At 44.0% G+C, this 20241-nt stretch overlaps 2 protein-coding genes across 2 annotated transcripts in view; one reads left to right on the forward strand and one right to left on the reverse strand.

Moving 5' to 3' along the window:
* Window positions 1-82: 82 nt before the first annotated feature.
* Window positions 83-6121, forward strand: Spx (spexin hormone). The gene is made up of 6 exons (NM_001083933.3): window positions 83-98; window positions 461-541; window positions 658-715; window positions 1392-1454; window positions 2761-2844; window positions 4869-6121. Exons 1-6 carry the CDS (start codon window positions 93-95, stop codon window positions 4925-4927), a joined length of 351 nt encoding a protein of 116 aa, NP_001077402.2. The 5' UTR covers window positions 83-92; the 3' UTR covers window positions 4928-6121.
* Window positions 6122-9092: 2971 nt separating this feature from the next.
* The window catches only part of Gys2 (glycogen synthase 2), a 41174-nt gene continuing 30025 nt past the window's right edge, over window positions 9093-20241 (reverse strand). The window contains exons 13-17 of the mRNA NM_013089.2: window positions 16803-16898; window positions 15372-15535; window positions 13371-13451; window positions 9849-10084; window positions 9093-9311 (exon numbers count right to left, since the gene is read on the reverse strand). Of these exons, the coding sequence (NP_037221.2) occupies window positions 9860-10084; window positions 13371-13451; window positions 15372-15535; window positions 16803-16898 (566 nt within the window). The 3' untranslated portion in view covers window positions 9093-9311; window positions 9849-9859. The remainder of the gene's footprint in view (window positions 9312-9848; window positions 10085-13370; window positions 13452-15371; window positions 15536-16802; window positions 16899-20241) is intronic.

The raw sequence follows: 20241 nt of genomic DNA on the forward strand, positions 1-20241 counted from the left end.
ACACAAGGCGTTTTTAAAGCCCGGGGTTGTAACAGGATCAGAAGAGTGGAAGGTAGGGCGACAGATTTCGCGGCTCTGGACAGGGTGGGAACATGAAGGTAAGCAGCAGATGTGCACCTGACATCTTTCCAGCTGTTCTACAAATCGTCCATTTTTCTATCTGGGTTATATGTATTGAACACTGTAGTGACTGGACATTTGAAGAATAGTGCCTTTAAATGGTGCAGTTGTCTGATTTTCCTGAATAGAAGAACTCATTTCCCAATTCTTTATTTGGGTGAAGTTATGAAAGTCATATCTTTCTAGTTTTTAAAGTCATTATTTGTGGATTAACTAGAAGGTGGGATCATATAGTGAAGTAAGGGGCCTGCTGTCCTGTCTGAAAAGAAAGCAAAAAATAAAATTAAAAAAAAAAAAGCAGCAACACTTGGATGAACCTGTGTTTGGTTGTGTCTTATAGGGGCCGAGCATCCTGGCCGTGGCAGCCTTGGCCCTTCTCCTGGTGCTGTCTGTTCTGGAAAACTCCAGCGGTGCTCCGCAGGTAATCTGCATGTAGAGAATGCAAACCCGGGGTTCAGCCTCTGCTTTTGTTTTTGTTTTTTTTTCCCCCACCGGCTGCCCTGTGATAACTACTCTTCTCTCCTCCCTGCCCTACAGAGACTCTCTGAGAAGAGGAACTGGACTCCCCAAGCCATGCTCTATCTGAAGGGCGCACGTGAGTTCCAAACTCTTTATTGTCTTCACCGAGGTTGATGGGAGACTTCCGGGGACTCCTCGAAGCCCCAGAGCCAAGAGCCTGGGGAGACAGTGTCACAGCTAGCTGCAGTAAAAAGTTAGGATCTCAGACAATACAGAGATGGTAGGCGAGGGCAGGTGGGACAAAGATGGGTTCTGATGGCCGGGAAACCTCCATTGGAGAGGTGTTTGGGGTAACCTGGCACCCTCGAAGTTGAGGCAGGAGAACTGCTGTGAGTGGAAGGCTAGTTTGGTCTACATAGTAGGTTCCAGGTCAAACTAAGATCCTGTCTAGGAAAGAGGGTAGAAAGAGGGAAGAAGAAAGAGTGGGAGAAGGATCCAAGAAAGGAGAAAGGAAAGGGGAGTAGTGGGCAATAAGAAGGAAGGAAGAGGAAAAAGAGAGGGAGAGATTGAAGGGGAAAGCTGGTGGGTTGAATTTAGGGAACTACTGTTTTTGTGCGCTAACAAGGTGTCTGGGACTGGAGAAGCCTCTAATGATCTTGACAAAAGTTAGGAAGGGAGGGAGGAAGGGTGGGGGCGGGGAAGGAAAGGGAGAGACACAGGCAAGTCCCACCGGGTGGCCTGGCTGGCGGGAACCTGTGGTCTCCCCGGTCCTGGGGTCTAGCTATCCGCCTCAGTCCGCGTCTCCCCCGCAGAGGGCCACCGCTTCATCTCAGACCAGAGTCGCAGGAAGGAGCTTGCAGACCGGCCGCCTCCAGGTCAGTGAGCACTGCGGGTCAGTGAGCGCTGCACCTGCGGTGGGGTTCCACCTGCCCTATCCCCTAGCAGGCAGTTGGTGAGCCTGGGTCCCCAGACTGGCAGGGTCTGCTGTGCAGACGTAGGGCAGAGAGACTATGTTGGTTCAGGAAGCCTGGGTATTTCTGGAAAGAGCCTTACTCCTAAATACCAATTACTATTAAAGAATAAAGACGTTTCAAGTGTATCTCCCTCCTAACTTAGTAGAAACAGCTACCAAAGGTTTTAAAACAAACTCAATAAAGTAAAAGCTATTAAAAATAGGGCCAGGGATGAATGACTGGGGAGAGGATCGCTTTTCTTCAGGGGACAACTTCTGGATAAGCTATCCAGCTCATCAGCTGTACAGGAGGGAGGGGGAGGTAGGGAGGGGGAAGGAGGGAGGGTGAAGGAGGGAGAGGGAAGAGAGAGAGGGACGGGAGAAAGGGAGAGAGGGGGAAGAAGGGGAGGGGGAGAGAGCAAGAGACAGAGAGAGGGAGAGGGAGAGAGAGAGGGAGAGAGGGAGGGAGAGAGAGAGGGAGGGAGGGAGGGAGAGAGAGAGTACAAGAGAGAGAGAGAGAGAGAGAGAGAGAGAGAGAGAGAGAGAGATATGAATTACAGAGGATACACAGTAAGAGTTGGGGGACAGAGAGGGCGGAAACCATGCAATCAGTACTCATCACGTATGAAATTCTCAAAAACAAAATTAAATTAAGAAATAGGTCCAGGAACATTTTTTTTCCTTGATGAATTTCATGTCATTGCCGTTTAAAAAGAAGGAAAAGTAATCTTGGTAGAATTTTGTATACAGATTTCCAAGAATAAAAGCTATACTTACTTGGAGAGATATTCACCACAGCTCAGCATCCCCATAGCAGATCCTTTGCGAGCTTCCGGTTCCGTTTCTGGGTTTGCAGTGTGAATGGTCTTATTTTTTAGGGTAGAATATGTTTCTTCTCTTTCTGCTACTTCTGATTAAAACTCATGGTCTGTGCTAGATCAGGGCTGTGTCATCTGTCAACTTAAATTTGAAATAGAGTGCACGTGAATGCAGTAAATGAAATGCAAGGTAAATATTTAATTAACTTTTTTTTTTATATCAGTACACAGTGTACTCTGTTTCACAGAGTTTTTCTAGTCTCCCACAGCAGAGTAAGATTCATGTACAGGAATACTTACCTGACACAAATACTTGAATGCTAATTTATTTACAGAGCTAATTGGCAGGAATATATAAATACTTCTTTGTTTATATGAATATTAAGGGTGAGCACGTTTCTGTTTCTCCAGAAAGACGAAACCCAAATCTTCAACTGCTGACTCTCCCAGAGGCTGCAGCCCTGTTTCTGGCTTCCTTGGAAAAACCACAAAAAGGTGCCGGGGTGGTGGCTTCTCTGTCTTCTGGACTTAGGACCTTTGCATACTGATGCCTCCCTCTCCAAACCCACAGAAATGCTTGTTCAGTAAAGGCCGGTGTACTTCCTAGTACATTGAGTCCCAAGAATACAAAACACTACCTTGATGAGATGTTGTATATGAATTTCATGAACCATAGCCCACAGTTAGTAACCTTTGTTTGTTTGTTTTGAATATAATGGATATGTATCCCCTGGTTGGCTATGTAGCAAAGGCTGGCCCTGAACATGTTATCCTCCTGCCTCCACTAAATAGAACTTTTAAAACTAAAAGAGCTCCAGTCGGTTTCGTTGTTTTATAATTAAGAGCCAAAAAATATGGAATAATCAAAATCCAACTGCTCACCGTTCAGAATTAAGCCAAAAGAAAGTTCTGATGCGCCCCCCTTCCCTGTGGCACACAGCAGGAGGCACGGTTCACCCTAATAGACAGAGGCCGCTTTGTCTGCAATCCTGGGTTGTTTTCACCTTCTGTCCAGCCTCTTTAAGCCAGGAGTAGATATAATCCTCAAACAGCTGTTCCATCCCTGCAGCTAGAACGGGTAGACTTGAGGCATCTTGGCATGGATCAGCTGGGTCTTTGGAACTTCACGACCTCAGTGTAAACCCATGCCACACCGAGTGAGGTTGTCTGGGGATAACTTTTGAGTCCCTTCTCTCCTTCCACCATGATGGTTCCAGGACCCGAAATCAGTCTGTCGTTGGGCTTGAGAGCAGGCGCCCTTCCCTGCTAGGCCATCTCGCTGGCTCTAATGACTGACATGCTCTGAGTAGCTTGCGTCTGGAGATGAGCTAAAGAAGCAACGTTTTATTAACCAAAATAAATGGAGGAGTTTTGGGTTCCCGCATCATGTGTCAATCATTATCTCTAATATTTTTTCACTGCAGAATCTCTAGGTATCATCTAAATGTCTCTTTTCCCATAAACTTAGGTTCCAGTGGAGTTTGTACTGGGATGCTTTTCTGTTTCTCAGCTACCTGTGGTCGTGTATGCGTCTGTATATCCATCCATGTGCCCGCATTTTCTTTCCCTCCAGGAAAGAACCACATTATTTATTATTTTTCCAAAGATGTGAGCAAATGCGGTAGGCCAGGATTCAAATGATATTGTGAGTAGCTGAGGGAACGTTGCATTATCTAGAAGGCAATCTTTGGGAAATTAAAATCTAGGGCACGCATGCTGCATCGGCCCCTCCTCTGTACCCCCACCTCAGGTTTCACCCCTTGTACTTTGTATATAGGGCCCTGAGACCTTGTTACTATCCAATCTTTATGAGACGCTCTAGGCCTGACATGTTTGCATCCGCGTCCGACCAACGGGTGTGTTTGCCTTCGTCTCAGTGCTTACCCAGAGGAAATCACGTGACGAGGGAATATCTTCAAGTGTGTTCCCATGTCATCTTTCCCATGCCTGAGATCTACCAGCAGGAGGCACAGGGCATGCCATTTTGATGCAAGTAAATGGGTATGATGTCAAGTGTTTAGACCGGAGGCATGTTAATCAGAGCACGACATACAGCCTCATTATACCAAAGAGGTATACGTTATACTTGCCACATCACACTCAATTTACCATAGAGATCTGGATATTGGGGGGCTAGAATGTACCTTAGTTGGTAGAGTGTTTGCCCAGCAAGCACAAGGCCTTGGGGCTCAATCCCTAGTGCGATATAAAGAAGCGTGGGATTGAATGTCTGTGATTTGGGACCTGGGGAGTGGAGGCAGGAGGATCAGAAGTTCAAATACACCCTCGGCTACCTACACACTGGATAAAAAAAATGTGAATAGCCAGCCGCGTGCCAGTGTGTGGGGGCAAATTTTAAACCCAAACAAATCAAACCGGTATTTGTAAAACAGTCGTTGTTAGCATTGACCACGATTGGTTTAACTTGAGGAGTAAAAGTCTATTCCCTGAAGTTCTGTTCTTCTCTCTAAAGCCAAGACTGTGTGTTCACTTTAAATTGTTTTCTTTCTTTCTTACAGATGAAGGAGGGGATTTTGATAAAAGCAAACTCCTGGAAGACAGACGCTTTTACTGGTGAAAATGCAGTAGGCCGTCGTCAAGTGTGCTTCTAGTCATGATGAAAACCGGAACCATGTGAAAGGGGCCCCTGCACCCTCCCTTCCCCCTTAGACAGCTGCACCCTTAGGTTTAGTCACATGGACCTCTTGGCTGGAACACCACCATGTTCTGCTGCGTTGGCTTGGCATCACCCATGTCTTACATAGGCTTGGATCTCCTAGGGCCTTTCACGTGTCAAGGCTTAGGACTCAGAAATGTTCTTTCTTTTCCCACAGTCAGGCCCTATCTTGATCTTGGCTGTTTGTTTTCTGATCCCATTTCTCTCTTGCCTTTGGTGCCACTCAGCAGTAAATCTCGTTGTTCCTCCTTTTCCTATCCCCTGGAAGAGAGAGGGTACATCAGGAAGGGAGTGGATAGTATGTCTCTTTGTAACTCATCTTGGAGAGGTCAATTAAGGAGGGGGGCGAGGAGAAGATGCCCTTATAAAGCTCCCACAAAAACACATCTCTGTCACTGCTCAGATGGGGACCCTCAGTGATGCTCAAACCCTTGGAAGGTCTGTGAAGACCCAAGACCGGGAGCCTCTTTGTCTTCCTAAGAGATCTAACTGAATTCCACATAGAAACTTGGACCTTAAGATACCGGCATATAAGCAGATGGTATTGGAAGAGTTTGCTGGAGCATATGGCACAAAAAGGGACAAACCAGTTGTTCGGGTTCAGAGGTAGCCCGTTTTCTATAGCTGAAAGGTACTCCATCATGACTTTACATTAAGGCATTCCTATGACACATGTGCATGCCATATGTACTTTTCCATGCACACACGTATGCATGCACACACACACACACACACACACACACACACACACACACACATTCACATGAACATGCACACAATGGTGGAATTTGGGAGTGAGATCCCTATAGCAAGGAGACTGACTTGTTTGGACTTATTTTGGAATTATATCATGCTCACCATGGGTGGTTTTTTTCTTACCTACTCAGTTCAGAGTCATTAACAATAAGTGCACAAGTGACAAGTAGTGATACTTACTGTCCTCAGCTTACAGCTATTACCTTGTAACTACACAGTATCTTTATGTAAATACTTCTGTAATCTGATGTTTTAACCCAACTGTGTGAAGTAATCAAAGCCATGTGTATATGTTTTGTCTGCTTCTCAGTTCATAATTAAATAATAAAACTATACTCAAGTTAATGCACTGTTGGCTTCCTTCAAAAATTATTCAAGCTCTAAGTGTGAGTGGCATCATCACAGGCACCTGTCACCAGTCATGACTTAACACTGAAGTGGCTTAACTAGAGACTCCCATACCCAGCTTATGGAGTTACTGATGGGGGACAGGCTGGCACACACTGCTCATTTAAATAGTTTCTTTGTTCCAAAGCTGCTTTTACCATCTAGCTCACAAAGTAGCTTTTCTCATAGCTGCCCCATATGGTCTCCGATGTTTCAAGATGTAATGTAGCTTTTAAAAGGCTATCTAAGTAACAGTAGCTATTCAAGTAACACCCTCCTCCTCCTCACATTCCTTAAATGCTCTGCAGTACAGATGTGATGGTTAATTCTAGGGCTCCCTTTCTCCGGTTTGATAAAAACGTCTCAACCCTCCTAGGATGTGGCTTTGTTGGGTTTTCCTTGATATAACAGATGACCTGAGACTTGGTAATTTGTCATGAAAAACAAAATGTCTATTTTAACTCAGGCTTTGAAAGTCTGTGAGGTCCAAGAACATATTTCTGGCATCTCTCTAGTGTTGGGAAGAACCCAGTGCATAGCTGGGGAGAAAAGTGGAAGACAAGAGAATCCAGAGACAGAGGCAGAACAGGAGGAATGCATAAGTTTCCTAACAACACATTCTGGTGTGATGGCCCAGTCCCCAAGACCTCAAAGAACTGCATTAATCACTTTTAAAGACTAATAGGTTTCTGAATTTTTGTTTACAGTAGGAATTTAACCCAGGCATTGTGCATGCTCACTGTACGTTCTGGGCTTCACACCCAGAGCTTTTAATAACATCTTAGAAGCCCCACTCTCTAACGATAGTAAGCAAACTCCAACACGAACAGAAGGAAAGTCTACTTTCTAGCTAGAACAGCATGTGCTGCCAATTCTCTTTGTTTCTACAAAGAAATGAATGAAGTCGTGGATCGAAAATTGCTTATGTTTAAGACCTGTATTTTCACGTGGGAATTGCTGACATCAACACATGCACACGGACTGGCCCATCTCTGCAGGATGTCCAACCACTTTGTGCACAACGCAGGTGCCTTCTCTCTCATTGTATCACCCCTTACCTTAGCCTTGGCTCCTGATTGTCTGTCTCTCCAAACCCCAACACCATTGCAGTCCTGAAAGAGGAGACACGAGGTCTTTCCAGGGGCCTGGATTCTTCTAGGAAGAGCTCAATTCTGACTTTATTTAATTCTTAAAAACCACTGTGTGGAGATACAGCCAAGTCATCAAGTTACTCCATAGAGACTTGGGCCCCTCCCATGAGGCCTCTTGGGATTTCCTCCAGGAAAGTCCTCCTGGTGCTTTGAAAAGCCCTCAGCGTAACATTTGTAAGGCCTAAGATGCATAGCTGTGTGGGTAAAACCAGCTCTATTCACAGTGACTTTGCCATAGAAGGAGAGTGGTGGACTCAGGTAGCTGGGACTGCTAAAGCAAAATGCCTGCAGGTTAACAAAAACAGACTTGCCTCTTAGAGTTCTGGAAGTATAAGGTCACCATGGTGACAGAATGGATGTCTGCTATGGTGGGCATCTTTTCCCATAGGTGGCTCTCTTATGACTACACTTCTAAGTGATAGAAGCAAGGGGACTTCCTGGGGCCTCTCCTCCTCCTCCTCCTCCTCCTCCTCCTCCTCCTCCTCCTCCTCCTCCTCCTCCTCCTCCTCCTCCTTGTCTTCCTCATCCTCCTCCTCCCCTCCTCCTCCCTCTCCCCCTTCTCCTTTTCTTTTTCCTCCTCCTCCCTCTCCTCCTCCCTCTCCTCCTCCCTCTCCTTCTCCTCCTTCTCCCCCTCTTCCTCATCACCCCTCATCCTTCCCCTTCTCCTTCTCTTCTTCCTTCTCCTCCTCTCTCCCCCTCCCCCTCCTCCTTTTCTTCCTCCTCTTTTTCCTGCCCTTCTCCTCTCCCTCCTCCTCCTTTTCTTCCCCCTCCTCCTCTTTCTCCTCACATTCTTCTTCCTCCTCCTGTTCCTCCACCTCCTTCTCTTCCTTCTCTGCCTTCTCTTTCAATTTATGCCCCTCATCTTTTTCCTTCTCCTCTCCCTTCTCCCTCCTTTCCTTTCTCTCTGCCTCCCACCCTACCTTGCTCTCTCCCTTCCTCCTTTCTTCTTTGTCCTTCCTCACTTCTTATTTTGGTACTGGAAATTCAACCTGGAGTCTCATGTGACTGAACAAGCAATCTATCTCTGAGCTGCAACCCCAGCTCGACATGCACTTTTTTAAGGTCACTAACACCATTCCTAAAGATTATACCCTTATGACCTAAACACCTTACAAAGGCCATGCTTCCAGTTCTATCATATTTGGAGTTTTTTAAGCAGGATTTAGCTTTATGTAATTCATGTCCCTTCTTCTCTGTTGGCTTGTTTGATTGTTTATGTCCATGTTTCTACTTTATGAGGAAACAGGTGCTGGATGGCAGCCTCCCCTTGGTCTTCAACCATGTGACATTGTGCCTTTCCCACTGTTACCTTCAACAACTCATCTCTAGGAAGGTTGACTCTTCCACAGATCATATTCAGAGCAAGGTTAACGGATACAGCAATAGAGTTGATCACTATGCAGTGCGGCTGACACACTGAAAGGCTAGTCAGTTATGAAAGACAGAACTGGGTGAATCTGGGGTCTGTTGTTATGCTGTGTCAATTTAGATTGCACTAGATTTGACACCCATCGGCCTATGCACAATCATACTCCATTCATAATCATTCAACCATCCCCTTACATGACCACAGGACATGTTGGAGAAGTAGGTCTTACGTTTAAGCAGACTTCTTCATTTTCTACTTTTTTTTGTTTTGTTTTTAAGATCACTTTCAGTGATGCCAGGCACTATTCACAACAAGTACTCCTCCTCACGTGCTATTCTGATTTCTGAAACATTTCAAGTAGGACATTATCAAAGAAAATAAGATCTACAAACAGCGACTTGACTCATTTAGATTTGGTAATTTATTATCAATAACAGATTGAAATTTCCAATTAGACAACAAAAGTACCATCACAGTACGGTGACACATGTCGGTGGCTACAAGTTACTATCAGTGATCTGGACACAGATTCTAGATTTCCGACGTCATTCTGTAAATATCTGTCGGTATGCATCAGGGATGGACTTGGGCTCAGCTCATTTTCTTGTGGATTTGGAATCATCTGCAGAGTGAGATAGAAATTCATGGTTTCAGTGCACATGACAAGAGAATACCAAAGCCTCGGGTTATCTAAAATATGAGTCATGTAATCATAGTCATGATTCTATCTCTGTTGGGAGAGACTTGTTTGGCATAGAGAAGCCTCATAAACATTAATCAAATGATTATGATAATGATGCTGTAAAAATCAGTAGCTAAATTTTTCTGATCATTTACATTAACTATTATTTTTTAACATAGGGTCCTTCTCTATAGCCCAGTCTGGTCTTCCAATTATGACAATCCTCCTGCCCCAGCCTTCTGAGTGCTAGGATTACAGGTGTTGAGTTACCAGGTCCAGATAAATTAACCATCTTTAAAATGCCTCCAGTCCTGCCCCTTTAAAAATCCTCCTCACTTCTAAATTTGCAAGGATAACAGGACTAGAAGACCAAATTACAAAATGGTAATTCACTAAATCTCCTCCATTCTCTATGGGCACAGAAAAGATTCTATTGTGATTCTTAGAGGAATTTAATGCTCAGAGAAACATCCTTACTTCATTTGAGCTCAGTTCTTATATTCTCCATGAAGCTTTTTCTTCCCCTTTGGGATGTGGTTCAGGGAAAATGGTGACTTGATGTTTAGCCGGTCCCTCTCAGCCTCCTCTTCCTCATCATATCTCTCATCCTCATCCCCTTCGTTTTCCACATCGCTGCTCTGAGGACTTGAAGTCTGGGATCCTGATGGGGAAGGTGGTACTGAGGAGGGCCTGGGATACTTAAAGCCATCCGTCTGCCAAAGACAAATGAGGCACAAATGTTACAAAAGACTTCTTGGTTTTCTCTTGTTTTCGTGTTTGTTTGTTTGCTTGTTTGTTTGTTGTTGTTGAAGCAGGGCCTCTTCTCTATAGCCCTGGCTGTCCTGGAACACACAATACTCACAGAGCTCCACCTGCCTTTGCCTACACCCCTGGCTGGTTTTATCTTTCTTAATGTAATGGTCTTTAGTTTTTTTAATTACATTGTATAACACACACAGACACACACACAGAAACAGAGATAGAGACAGAGACAGAGAGAGACAGACAGAAACACACAGACAGAGAGAGAGAGAGAGAGAGAGAGAGAGAGAGAATAGGTGATTACAGATACCAGATGAGAATCCCCAGGGCTGAAGCAACAGGGATTACTCCTCCTTGAGGAATGCTGGCAACTGAACTCAGGTTCTATGAAAGAGCAGCAAGCACTCTTAACTGATGCTTAACTGGTCCACCTCTGACCTCTTGGTTTTCAATGATGCAGGCAGTACCAATGCTGGTTTAATTGTCTTTAGGTAGTCACTTGTGATCCTTCAGGTGCTTGTGAACTTTGATGCTGGTACTGTCACCGTTAAGATCGATTCTTTAAACATGCAGGTATCTTTGATGAAGCAGTAAAGTGGATCGAGTGCTATACTGTCTACAATAATTGTATATAATTGTAAACTGTATAATCTAATATTTTAGCAATATTGTTGCAAATTTGTCCTTCCTGTTTCCCCTCTGAGACAGACAGAGACACAGATGGAGAGACAGACAGACAGACAGATAGACAGACAGAGAAAAAGCAAATGACTTGCTGGAGGCCACAGCATGTACGTGGTACATGGAAGTCAGTTCCAGATCTGTGACAACCCCAGGGTCTTTCTTTAGTCTCACTTGTATTGTTCTGTCATCTTTCAAATATTTTGAGAAAGTTCCAGGACATAGGCTACCACCAGCCACCACCAGAGAGAATCTGGATGGCTGGGTGTCCTTACGGATGCCTGAGATTGTACCAGCTGCATCATTTTATTCCATAACAAAACACCACATGGTCGCGTGACACAGCCCAGCTAGCTCAGAGTCACTGAGAAAGCTCACTTGACACAGCCATGATGGACATCAACTGTGTGTCATGAATAACCCACCACAAGCCACATGCCAAAGGAGACTGTCACTCCCTCAGTGACCTGAATCAGCTCAAGACAGTTTCCTCAGAGAGGGGTGGGCTGAATGACTCCCATCCTTCTATGGTAAAATACTAATTAATTCCCTATACTCCCGTGTATATAAGTGGCTCCAATTGGTCTCCCTAGGTCAGAGGAAGGAGAAGGAAGGAAAAGGACAAAGAGGAAGAGGAGGGGAAACGGTGAAGTTGGTGTGTGTGGGGAAGGCAGGGGCGATGATCTAATCCATTGGAGTCATGTGTGAAAGCATAGAGGAATCTTTAAAAAAGAGCTGAACCAGCACTTAGGAGTAAGAGCTAAATACTAATTGAATAAAATATAAATGGGTGGACAGAGCGAGGTGGGAAGTGAAGGTGCATCTTTAGATGAATGAGGCAGCCAACCCTCCCAGTGTTCACATGGTAACCGCAGAGCTTGGAATGTGCAGAGGAAGAAGAGGGATTCTCTTGCCTCCTCTGGGACTAGTCCTTCTCTATCTCTTCCAGAAATCAAAGCTAGGTGGGCTAGGTGTTGGGTTATTCAGTAAAATTGTTGTAGAACAAATGACTCTTGCCTGAGAGCCCTGGTCAGAGCGCAGCTGGACTCAAGCTGAGCCAGTGATGTGGATGGATGGTTTCGGGGAGGTGGTGATGAAACTGATGACCCTTGACACTGAGCATAGTAGGTGTGAAAATATTAAAAACCCATTTGTGGATATATGCTCAGAAGAGGCTCCTTCAGGACATAGAGGCCCTGAACAAAGTGGGTCTTTTCTGTTTGTTTGTTTGTCGGTTGGTTGTTGGCGTGTTTGTATGTTGGCATGTTTGTATGTTTGTATGTTGGTATATTTGTATGTTGGTGTGTTTGTATGCTGATATGTTTGTATGTTGGTATGTTTATATGTTGGCCTGTTTGTATGATGGCATGTTTGTATGTTTGCATGTTGATATGTTTGTATGTTAGCATGTTTGTATGTTGGCATGTTTGTATGTTGACATGTTTGTATGTTTGTATGTTTGTATGTTGGCATGTTTGTATGTTGGCATGTTTATATGTTTGTATATTGATATGTTTGTATGTTGATATGTTTGTATGTTGATATGTTTGTATGTTGGTGTGTTTGTACCCTTGTTTCTTTAAGGCAGACTTATTCCTTGCTGCTCATATTTGCCTTAAACTAACAAATCTAAATAACCCTCATGACCTAGCCATCTGAATAACTGAGACTATATGTGTGTGTACCTACGGCGATCTTATATACAATGTAGACCCAGGTGTTCAACCTGCCATCCATGCTCCACCTGTGGCTATGAAGCCAAGCATGGCTGTGCATGTGGCTCAATACAACACTGCAAACTTCTCTTTAACATAAGATCTCCTTCTTTATTCTCTTTAAATGTCAATTTGATTGCATGATTCTCAAGTGTACACGAGAATGCAGTATTGCAATATCAAAAGGGTGCACGCCCTTAGGATATCTCGTCTCCTCACTCTGAAGTGTCCCCCAATGGGTGCAAGGCTGAAAGGCACAGTCCTCGGGCCAGTGTGTGGATACCAGCAGAGACTAATCATGCTCAAGAGAAAAGCCTGGACACGGCTTCAGGGCGTGTGCCATCTCCTGTCTTCAGAAGAGCTCGTGTGTGGGCTAGGCTAGTGTCACTGATAGAGATGTCTAACTGGACATTAGAAGACGACTCCTGTGGGCTGTGCTGAATGGGACATAAACACTCAGCGGCTCCAATTCCTCCTCTGAGCTTCAATTTTCTCTATTTTCCTCTTGCCAAGTGGCCATTCTAAATTAAAACACTTCCCTAGATAGAGAGCTACCTCCTGTTAGACCAACCCGCTTTGTTGTCGAATAGCTCTCAGGAGAATCGGAGAGTAACACAGCCTCCAAACACCAAGGCAGAGAAAGGTGTAATGAAGACATACTTCTCTTATGGTATGAGTTAGCCATCTACATATGTGTACCTCAGTTCTTCGCTCTGACTCAACACTTAGAAAGGCATACTATTGGCCTATTTTGCTACTTTCCAGATTCAAACTTATTGTTAGAACTGCCAAATAAGAATTGTCATTTTTGTAAAAGGCAAACAACACAGTCAGTATTTACCGTTGGTGGGGATGTGGGCTCCAGGTGGAATTTGTCTGGAAAAGCCCTGCTCAGTGTCAGATGTCTGGCATGCTGGTAATACTGTCAAGAGAAAACCACTTTGCACATCAAAATCACATTAGCTATGTCAATAACCAAGTTATGATATAAAGTTCTATGTTTCTAAGCCTGAAATGCCTATCTAGATATTAACTGATATGTAAAACTTATTGTGGGTTATCGTGTAATATTTTACCCTATCTCACATTGCATTGACCAGTAGCTAGCTGTATATATGAAGTTGGGGCATCTATGGGTACTAAGTTTGAGAACAAATGAAGAAATGACCATCTATAATATTATTAGCTGTCGATATACATGCCCAGAAATACTGTAAAACATTGAGGGAGATCTGCTGTGCTGGCCAAGCTGAGCTGTGGATTGAGTACAAACGTGACTGAAAATGGCTTTCATTTTTAAGTATCTAGATCTGGACACTAACCCTGCCCAGACCTAGGTAAGGAACAGAACCTCTGAGGCCCAGACCCTCATGATCTCTGTTCAAACGAGGTGGTGACATTAACTACTTAGGTCACAGTGAGCAGCATCTTTCTTGGGTGTAGACACTCAGCAGGTGGCTGCATCTATTTCTTGGCAAGGAGAACCCAATACTATGCAAAAAGCACACTAGAAGAAAGCTAAGGTACTTTGCTTGTTATCAAATCACTCAGTTTTAAGATAGGTGGACAAGTGGGGGTTGGCACACCCACTGCACAGGTGTAAAGGGTCATTGTCTCTACTTGGATTCACAAACAGTTTCCTTTCCACCCTCCATTGTTGAAATCATAATTGCATTATTGGGCTGGGGATTTAGCTCAGTGGTAGAGCGCTTGCCTAGGAAGCGCAAGGCCCTGGGATCGATCCCCAGCTCCAAAAAAAAGAAAAAAGAAGAAAAAAAAAAAACCAAGCAAAGTACTTTCTCTTGACCTTTCTTTTTAACTCCATAAGGCATTTCTTTATTATTATTATTATTATTATTATTATTATTATTATTATTATTATTACTTTTATTGGATATTTTCTTTATTTACTTTTCAAATTTATCCCTCTTCCTGGTTTCCTCTCCAGAAACCCCCTACCCGATCCCCACCCCTTACCTCCATGAGGGTGTTCCCCCACCCACCCCACCCACTCCCTCCTGTCACCCACCTCCCCACCCTGGCATTCCCCTACATAGGGGCATCAGCCTTCACAGGACCAAGGGGCTCTCCTCCCATTGATGACCATCCTCTGCTACATATGCAGCTGGAGCCACGGGTCGCTCCATGTGTACTGCTGGGTTGGTGGTTTAGTCCTGGGAACTCTGGGTTATCTGGTTGATTGGTATCATTGTTCTTCCTAGGAGGCTGTGAACCCCCTCAGCTACCTTAGCTGACTCCTCCACTGGGGACCCAGTTCTCAGCTCAGTGATTGGCTGTGAGCACCTGCCTCTGTGTTTGTGAGGCTCTGGCAGAGCCTCTCAGGAGACAGCTATATCAGGCTCCTGTCAGCACACACCTCTTGGAATCCCCAATAGTGACTGGGTTTGGGGACTGCATGTGGGCTGGATCCCCATGTGTAACAGTTTCTGGATGGCCTTTCCTTTAGAGTCTCTCTCTCTCTCTCTCTCTCTCTCTCTCTCTCTCTCTCTCGGTCTGTCTTTCCACACTTTGTCTCTGTATTTCCTCCTGTGAGTATTTTATTCCCCCTTCTAAGAAGCAATACCTGTTATGAATCAAGCTAAGCACTGGCCAGGTTTGTGCTACATCCTGATGGACTTGATACCACGGATATCTAAACCCATGAAGACTTGGGCTTATAAGTTTGAGAAATCGCATTCAGTTAAAAAAAGTACAGGAATGAAGCCCTGCAATTTCAGTTTATGGTACCGAGCTGATTTTATATATTGTGACTAGAGGCAAGATTTCCATCCTGCATGATGACCTCGGCATGCTCCTCCACACTGCTGAGGAACTTGCTTACTCTGCCCAGGTATCTCCAGTCCAGAAGATCTGAAAGCCTCTCGGTGCGGTTCCTCTGGATGATTCTTTGGCGGCGGGACTGTTTACAGAACCCATAGAGAAACTGAGTCAGCTGGTTGCAAGAATCATCTGGAGAGCGGAAGCGTCTGTCGACGATATAAATACCTGAAGAACACACACACACACCACACATCAGAACACAACTTCCAACCTGGAGCCAAGGAACACTGCTCCTCTCTTCTTTCTCTCCTCAGGCTCTGTCAAAGACCACGACCAGCCCGCCATCAGTCCCCTGCCTTAGCTACAAACGACCTTCACTCTATCTTTTCCTCTCCAAATGTTGTTTTCTATAATCTTTACTAAATTATTGTTTATTTTTCTTCCATGTGTATTGGTGCTTTGCCTGTCTTCATATCTGTATAAAGGTGTTGCTTCCCCTGCAACTAGAATCACAGACAGTTGTGAGCCGCCATGAGGGTGCTGGAAACTGAAATCAGGTCCTCTGGAAGAACAGCCAGTGCTCTTAACCATTGAGCCATCTCTCCAGTCTGTTTCCTATGATCTTCTAATCATTAAAACCTACCAGCAACCCTCTGCCAACACAGCAGGCCCAAAGATCTTGAAGACAAGATCTGCTGTGTTGGCAAAATATCAAGCTCTTTGGGTCAGTAATTCTCTAATTAATTGATACTAACCAGAACCACCAGATGGAATCTAACACCAGGTCCCCTCTCCCCAACTCTGTCCTCCCACTTACAACCTCTAAACCTAACAGCGAGAGCTGCCTTCTTCAGACATGACAGCCAAGGCACAGACAGAGCAAATCCTGGTCTAATTTTCTTGTTGCTAAGCAACATGAACGAAAAACCGAGAATTCTCCTACAGTCTTAAATAAGTGATTTTTTTCTACCTCAATACACGGATCTTTAAAAGAATAAAAGTGTTTTATATGCAGTGTTTCCCAACCCTTCTAATGCTGTGACCCTTTGATACAGTTCCTCATGCTGTGGTGATCTCTAACCATAAAATTATGCTGTAATCTTGCTACAGTTATGAATCATAACATAAAGATCTGATACTCCGGATATCCAATATGACACCCCTGTGGAAGGGTTCTTGGATACACAGGTTGAGACCTGCTGCTACCGATGAACCAATATGTATACTCCAATACTGTGTTACTGCTCCTAGGACTTAAAAGACCCTATCACCACCATCAAGAAATAAGTTAAAGTTTGCTCAGGGTCTGCCCTTTGGTAATTCTTCTTAGGGGAAGTATATTCAATATTAAGAGCATTCTTTTCTGTGGATTTCTATTTAAATCCACTTTTAATTAAACAAGAATACAAACTCTTGTTTCATTTCAGGACAGCTTTAGAGGTATGCACAGTGAAGACCCAGAAGTCAGAATGGGAAGGAAAAAATATCTCACCGTACGCGGTAGGGTCAGCCACATGCTCCTGCATGAAACACCCGAAACCAGAGAGGTTCGTAGTCACACTGGGGATGCCCATCACTGTGCATTCGGCTGCCGGAGAATGGACAAAGAGTGAGCTTCAGACCCGCTCCCAATCCTCACATGCATGTGGAGGAGAAAGGTCCTGCCTGACTGGATGTAGCGATCTTTACTCTCATCTACACCCATGGCACAGAAAATCTTCGAAACACCCTGTGGAGTGTGACTGACGTCATCCCACACCGATAGGTGAGAATTTAAAGCACGGGGAGTGGTTGTGACTTGGCCCCTTCCCAGAACCGGGGCACTCGGCAAAGCTGGGACTAGAAGCAAGACGTCCAGTCCTAGAGCTCTTGCTGGTACCCGCTGCTCTCTGCTGTCTGAGCCCAGCCAGCTAGTTCCGGTTTGGTTTGCTCTGTTCCACGCTTGGGACTCTGCTTTGCGACTTTAGCGGGTTGAGTTTGTGTTCGGATACAGCCAAGTTCTCTGCTCCTGTAATCTCAACATACACACCTGCTACTCTCTTGAGCTTGCAGGGAATTCATGGTCTAAGTCTTCCCTTCCCTTTTGAACAAAACCTGTTTTCTGCACAGCTACGTCTAAAAGTATCCTTCTTTTAAAGATAGCCACATTTTCTTTGTTCATTTGGGTGTGAATGTGCACATTCCCGTAGTGCCTGATATCAAGGAAATTTCCTTGAGTGTTTTTCAACCTCATCCATTTAGGCACGGTCCCTCCATCAAAGCCAGAGCTTGCTGGTATGGCTAACGTAGCAGGCTTATGGCCACTCTCTTGGGGCCTTTGGAAGGTGCTGGGGATCTGAATGCTGGTCCCCAGGCATGCATGGCAAACGTTTTGACTCCTGAGTCATCTCCCTATCCAACATCTGCATTTTAAACAAATAATCTATATCTCTTTGATTACAGAAATGGTTTTGGTTCTTGAGAGGAGATGGGTGTAAAGGTTGAGCCTGTTACACGTGGTGTGGTGCAGTGTGATGCACTTTTAGAAAAGCTTTTTCTCCTCTGTTTGGAGTTTTTCCTCCTGGCCCAGCTCTGCAGCTACACAGCGATGTTTTTAACCTTTAGTGGGTGGCGGAAGGAGAGTGCATGGGGATTAACAGCTTCTTTGAAATCTACTGAAAATTTTGGAACTCTTCCTGGGAATAATTCATAGATCTATGCATTCATCTTTGCCTAAAACGCCATGAGAGTTTAAAAAAACCTATTTTTTCTCATTAAATAATTTACTAATACATTTTGTAGTAACAACCAGGGAACCATGAAAGCTCAATGTATGTCCCTTGAATGAATTTAATAAAGTGTTTCTCGAGCTTTCTCAAAGCACAGTGCTGGTGTCTTAGCATATATATATATACACACACACACACACATACATATGGCTGTACTAAGCACCATGACCACAAGCAACTTGGAAAGGAAAAGATATATATCATCTTATATCTCACAGTCCATCCTGAAGGGAATAAGGGTAGACACTCAGTAGGCACCTGAAGGCAGGAACTGAAACAGAGGCCATGGAGGAATACTGCTTACTGGTTACTATCCATGGCTGCTTTCATATACAACCCAGGCTCAGCTGCTTAGGCCTGGCACGCCCACAATGGGCTGGATCCTCCCATATCAATCATTAATCAAGAAAATTTCCCACAGACTTGGCTTACAGTCCAATCTGATAGAGGTATTCTCTCAAGCAAGGTTCCCTTTCCCCAAATAACTAGCTTGTGTCAAGTTGCCAAAAAAAAAAAAAAAATAGCCAGCACAGTTGACTTTAATGAATGCTTTCTACAGTTAGAGCATCACTATTTAATACTATTATAAAATAAATAGAGAGATGATGTAATATGAGGAGGCTAAATTATACACAGGAAAGATTTTCTTTCTTCAATTATCAGTTTAGAAGTGAGAAGATGACTAACCCTCTCTGTTGTTTCTATCAGAACCAGTATTACCACCCCATCCCCAATCATTGCTATGCCCTGGGCCCCAATTCCAGCAGATACCCCCCTGTCCAAACAAAGGTCATGCCAGAAAACCAGGGCCCAACTTCAGCAGAGACTCCCTGCTGGAGCAGAGCCCACACTAGCCATGGCAACTCCAGCTTACAATAAGGTGGAGACTTCCTACTGAATCAAAGACCATGCAGGTCTCTACAACCCTAGTCCTCAACCCAGCCAGACACTCCTTGCTTGACAAGAGACCACAGTGGTTACCAGAAGTCCAGCCCCCAACTTGGGTGGAGACCCCTGCTCAACCACAGGCCTGACAGGCCAGAAGAAAAGAGAGGAAACAGAGATAAAGGAACAAAATACCCCTGCCACCAAGACAAACCCAGAAATTGACACCTAGACCTATAATCCTTCTAAATTCAGATGTACACAATCAAAAATAGCCAGTGCAATATGTTACCAACAGAGCGTGGCTGTACTACTACAGAAAACCCTGACTATTCCAACACAGATGAAACAAAGAGAAAAAAATCTTTAAAACCAACATTATGAAGATTCTAGAAGAGGTCCTAAAAGAAGAACTGAATAAAGCCCTTAAAGAAATCAAGGAAAAGACAAACGAAAAATTGAAGAAAATGAATAAATTCCTTCCTTATAGAATGCCAAGAAAAAACACAGTTGAAAAACACAGTTCTTATCTTCTATTTAAGATAAGAAAACAGAAATTGAAGCAATAAAGAAAACAAAACTGGGGGAATTCTGGAAATGAAAAACTCTAAGGACATGAACAGGAACTGCAAATGCCATCACTGCCAACACAGTAGAAGAGATGGAAGACAGAATCTCAGATGTTGAAGCTACAAGAAATAGATACATCATTCAAAGAAAATGTTACATCTAAAAATTTCCTGACATAAAACATCCAGGAAATCCAGGATACTACAAAAAGACCAAGCATACAAATAACAGGAAAAGAAAAAGGATTCCCAGCAAAAAGCCCAGAAAATGTTTTCAACAAAATCATAGCAGAAAATTTTCTTAACCTAAAGAAGGAGTTGCCTATGAAAGTATTAGAAGCTTACAGAACACCAAATAGATTGAACCAGAGAAGAAAGTCATTTAGACACATAATAATCAAAACATAAAACATATAGAACAAAGGAAGACTATTAAAAGATGTAAAGGAAAAGGGCCAAGTAACATAGACCTATTTGAAGTACATCTGACTTCTCAATGAAGATTCTAAAAGCCAAAAGGGCTTGGGCAGATGTGCTACAGACTCTAAGACTATAGTTATGAGCCCAGACTATTATACCCAGCAAAAAGTTCAATAACTATAGATGGAGAAAACAATATATTCCACGATATAGTCAAATGTAAACAGCATCTATCTACAAATCCAGCCCTACAGAAGACACTACAGAGAAAAAACTCCAACCCAAGAAG

This window comes from Rattus norvegicus, chromosome 4 (assembly GCF_036323735.1).
Source record: "Rattus norvegicus strain BN/NHsdMcwi chromosome 4, GRCr8, whole genome shotgun sequence".
Taxonomy (NCBI): Eukaryota; Metazoa; Chordata; class Mammalia; order Rodentia; family Muridae; genus Rattus; species Rattus norvegicus.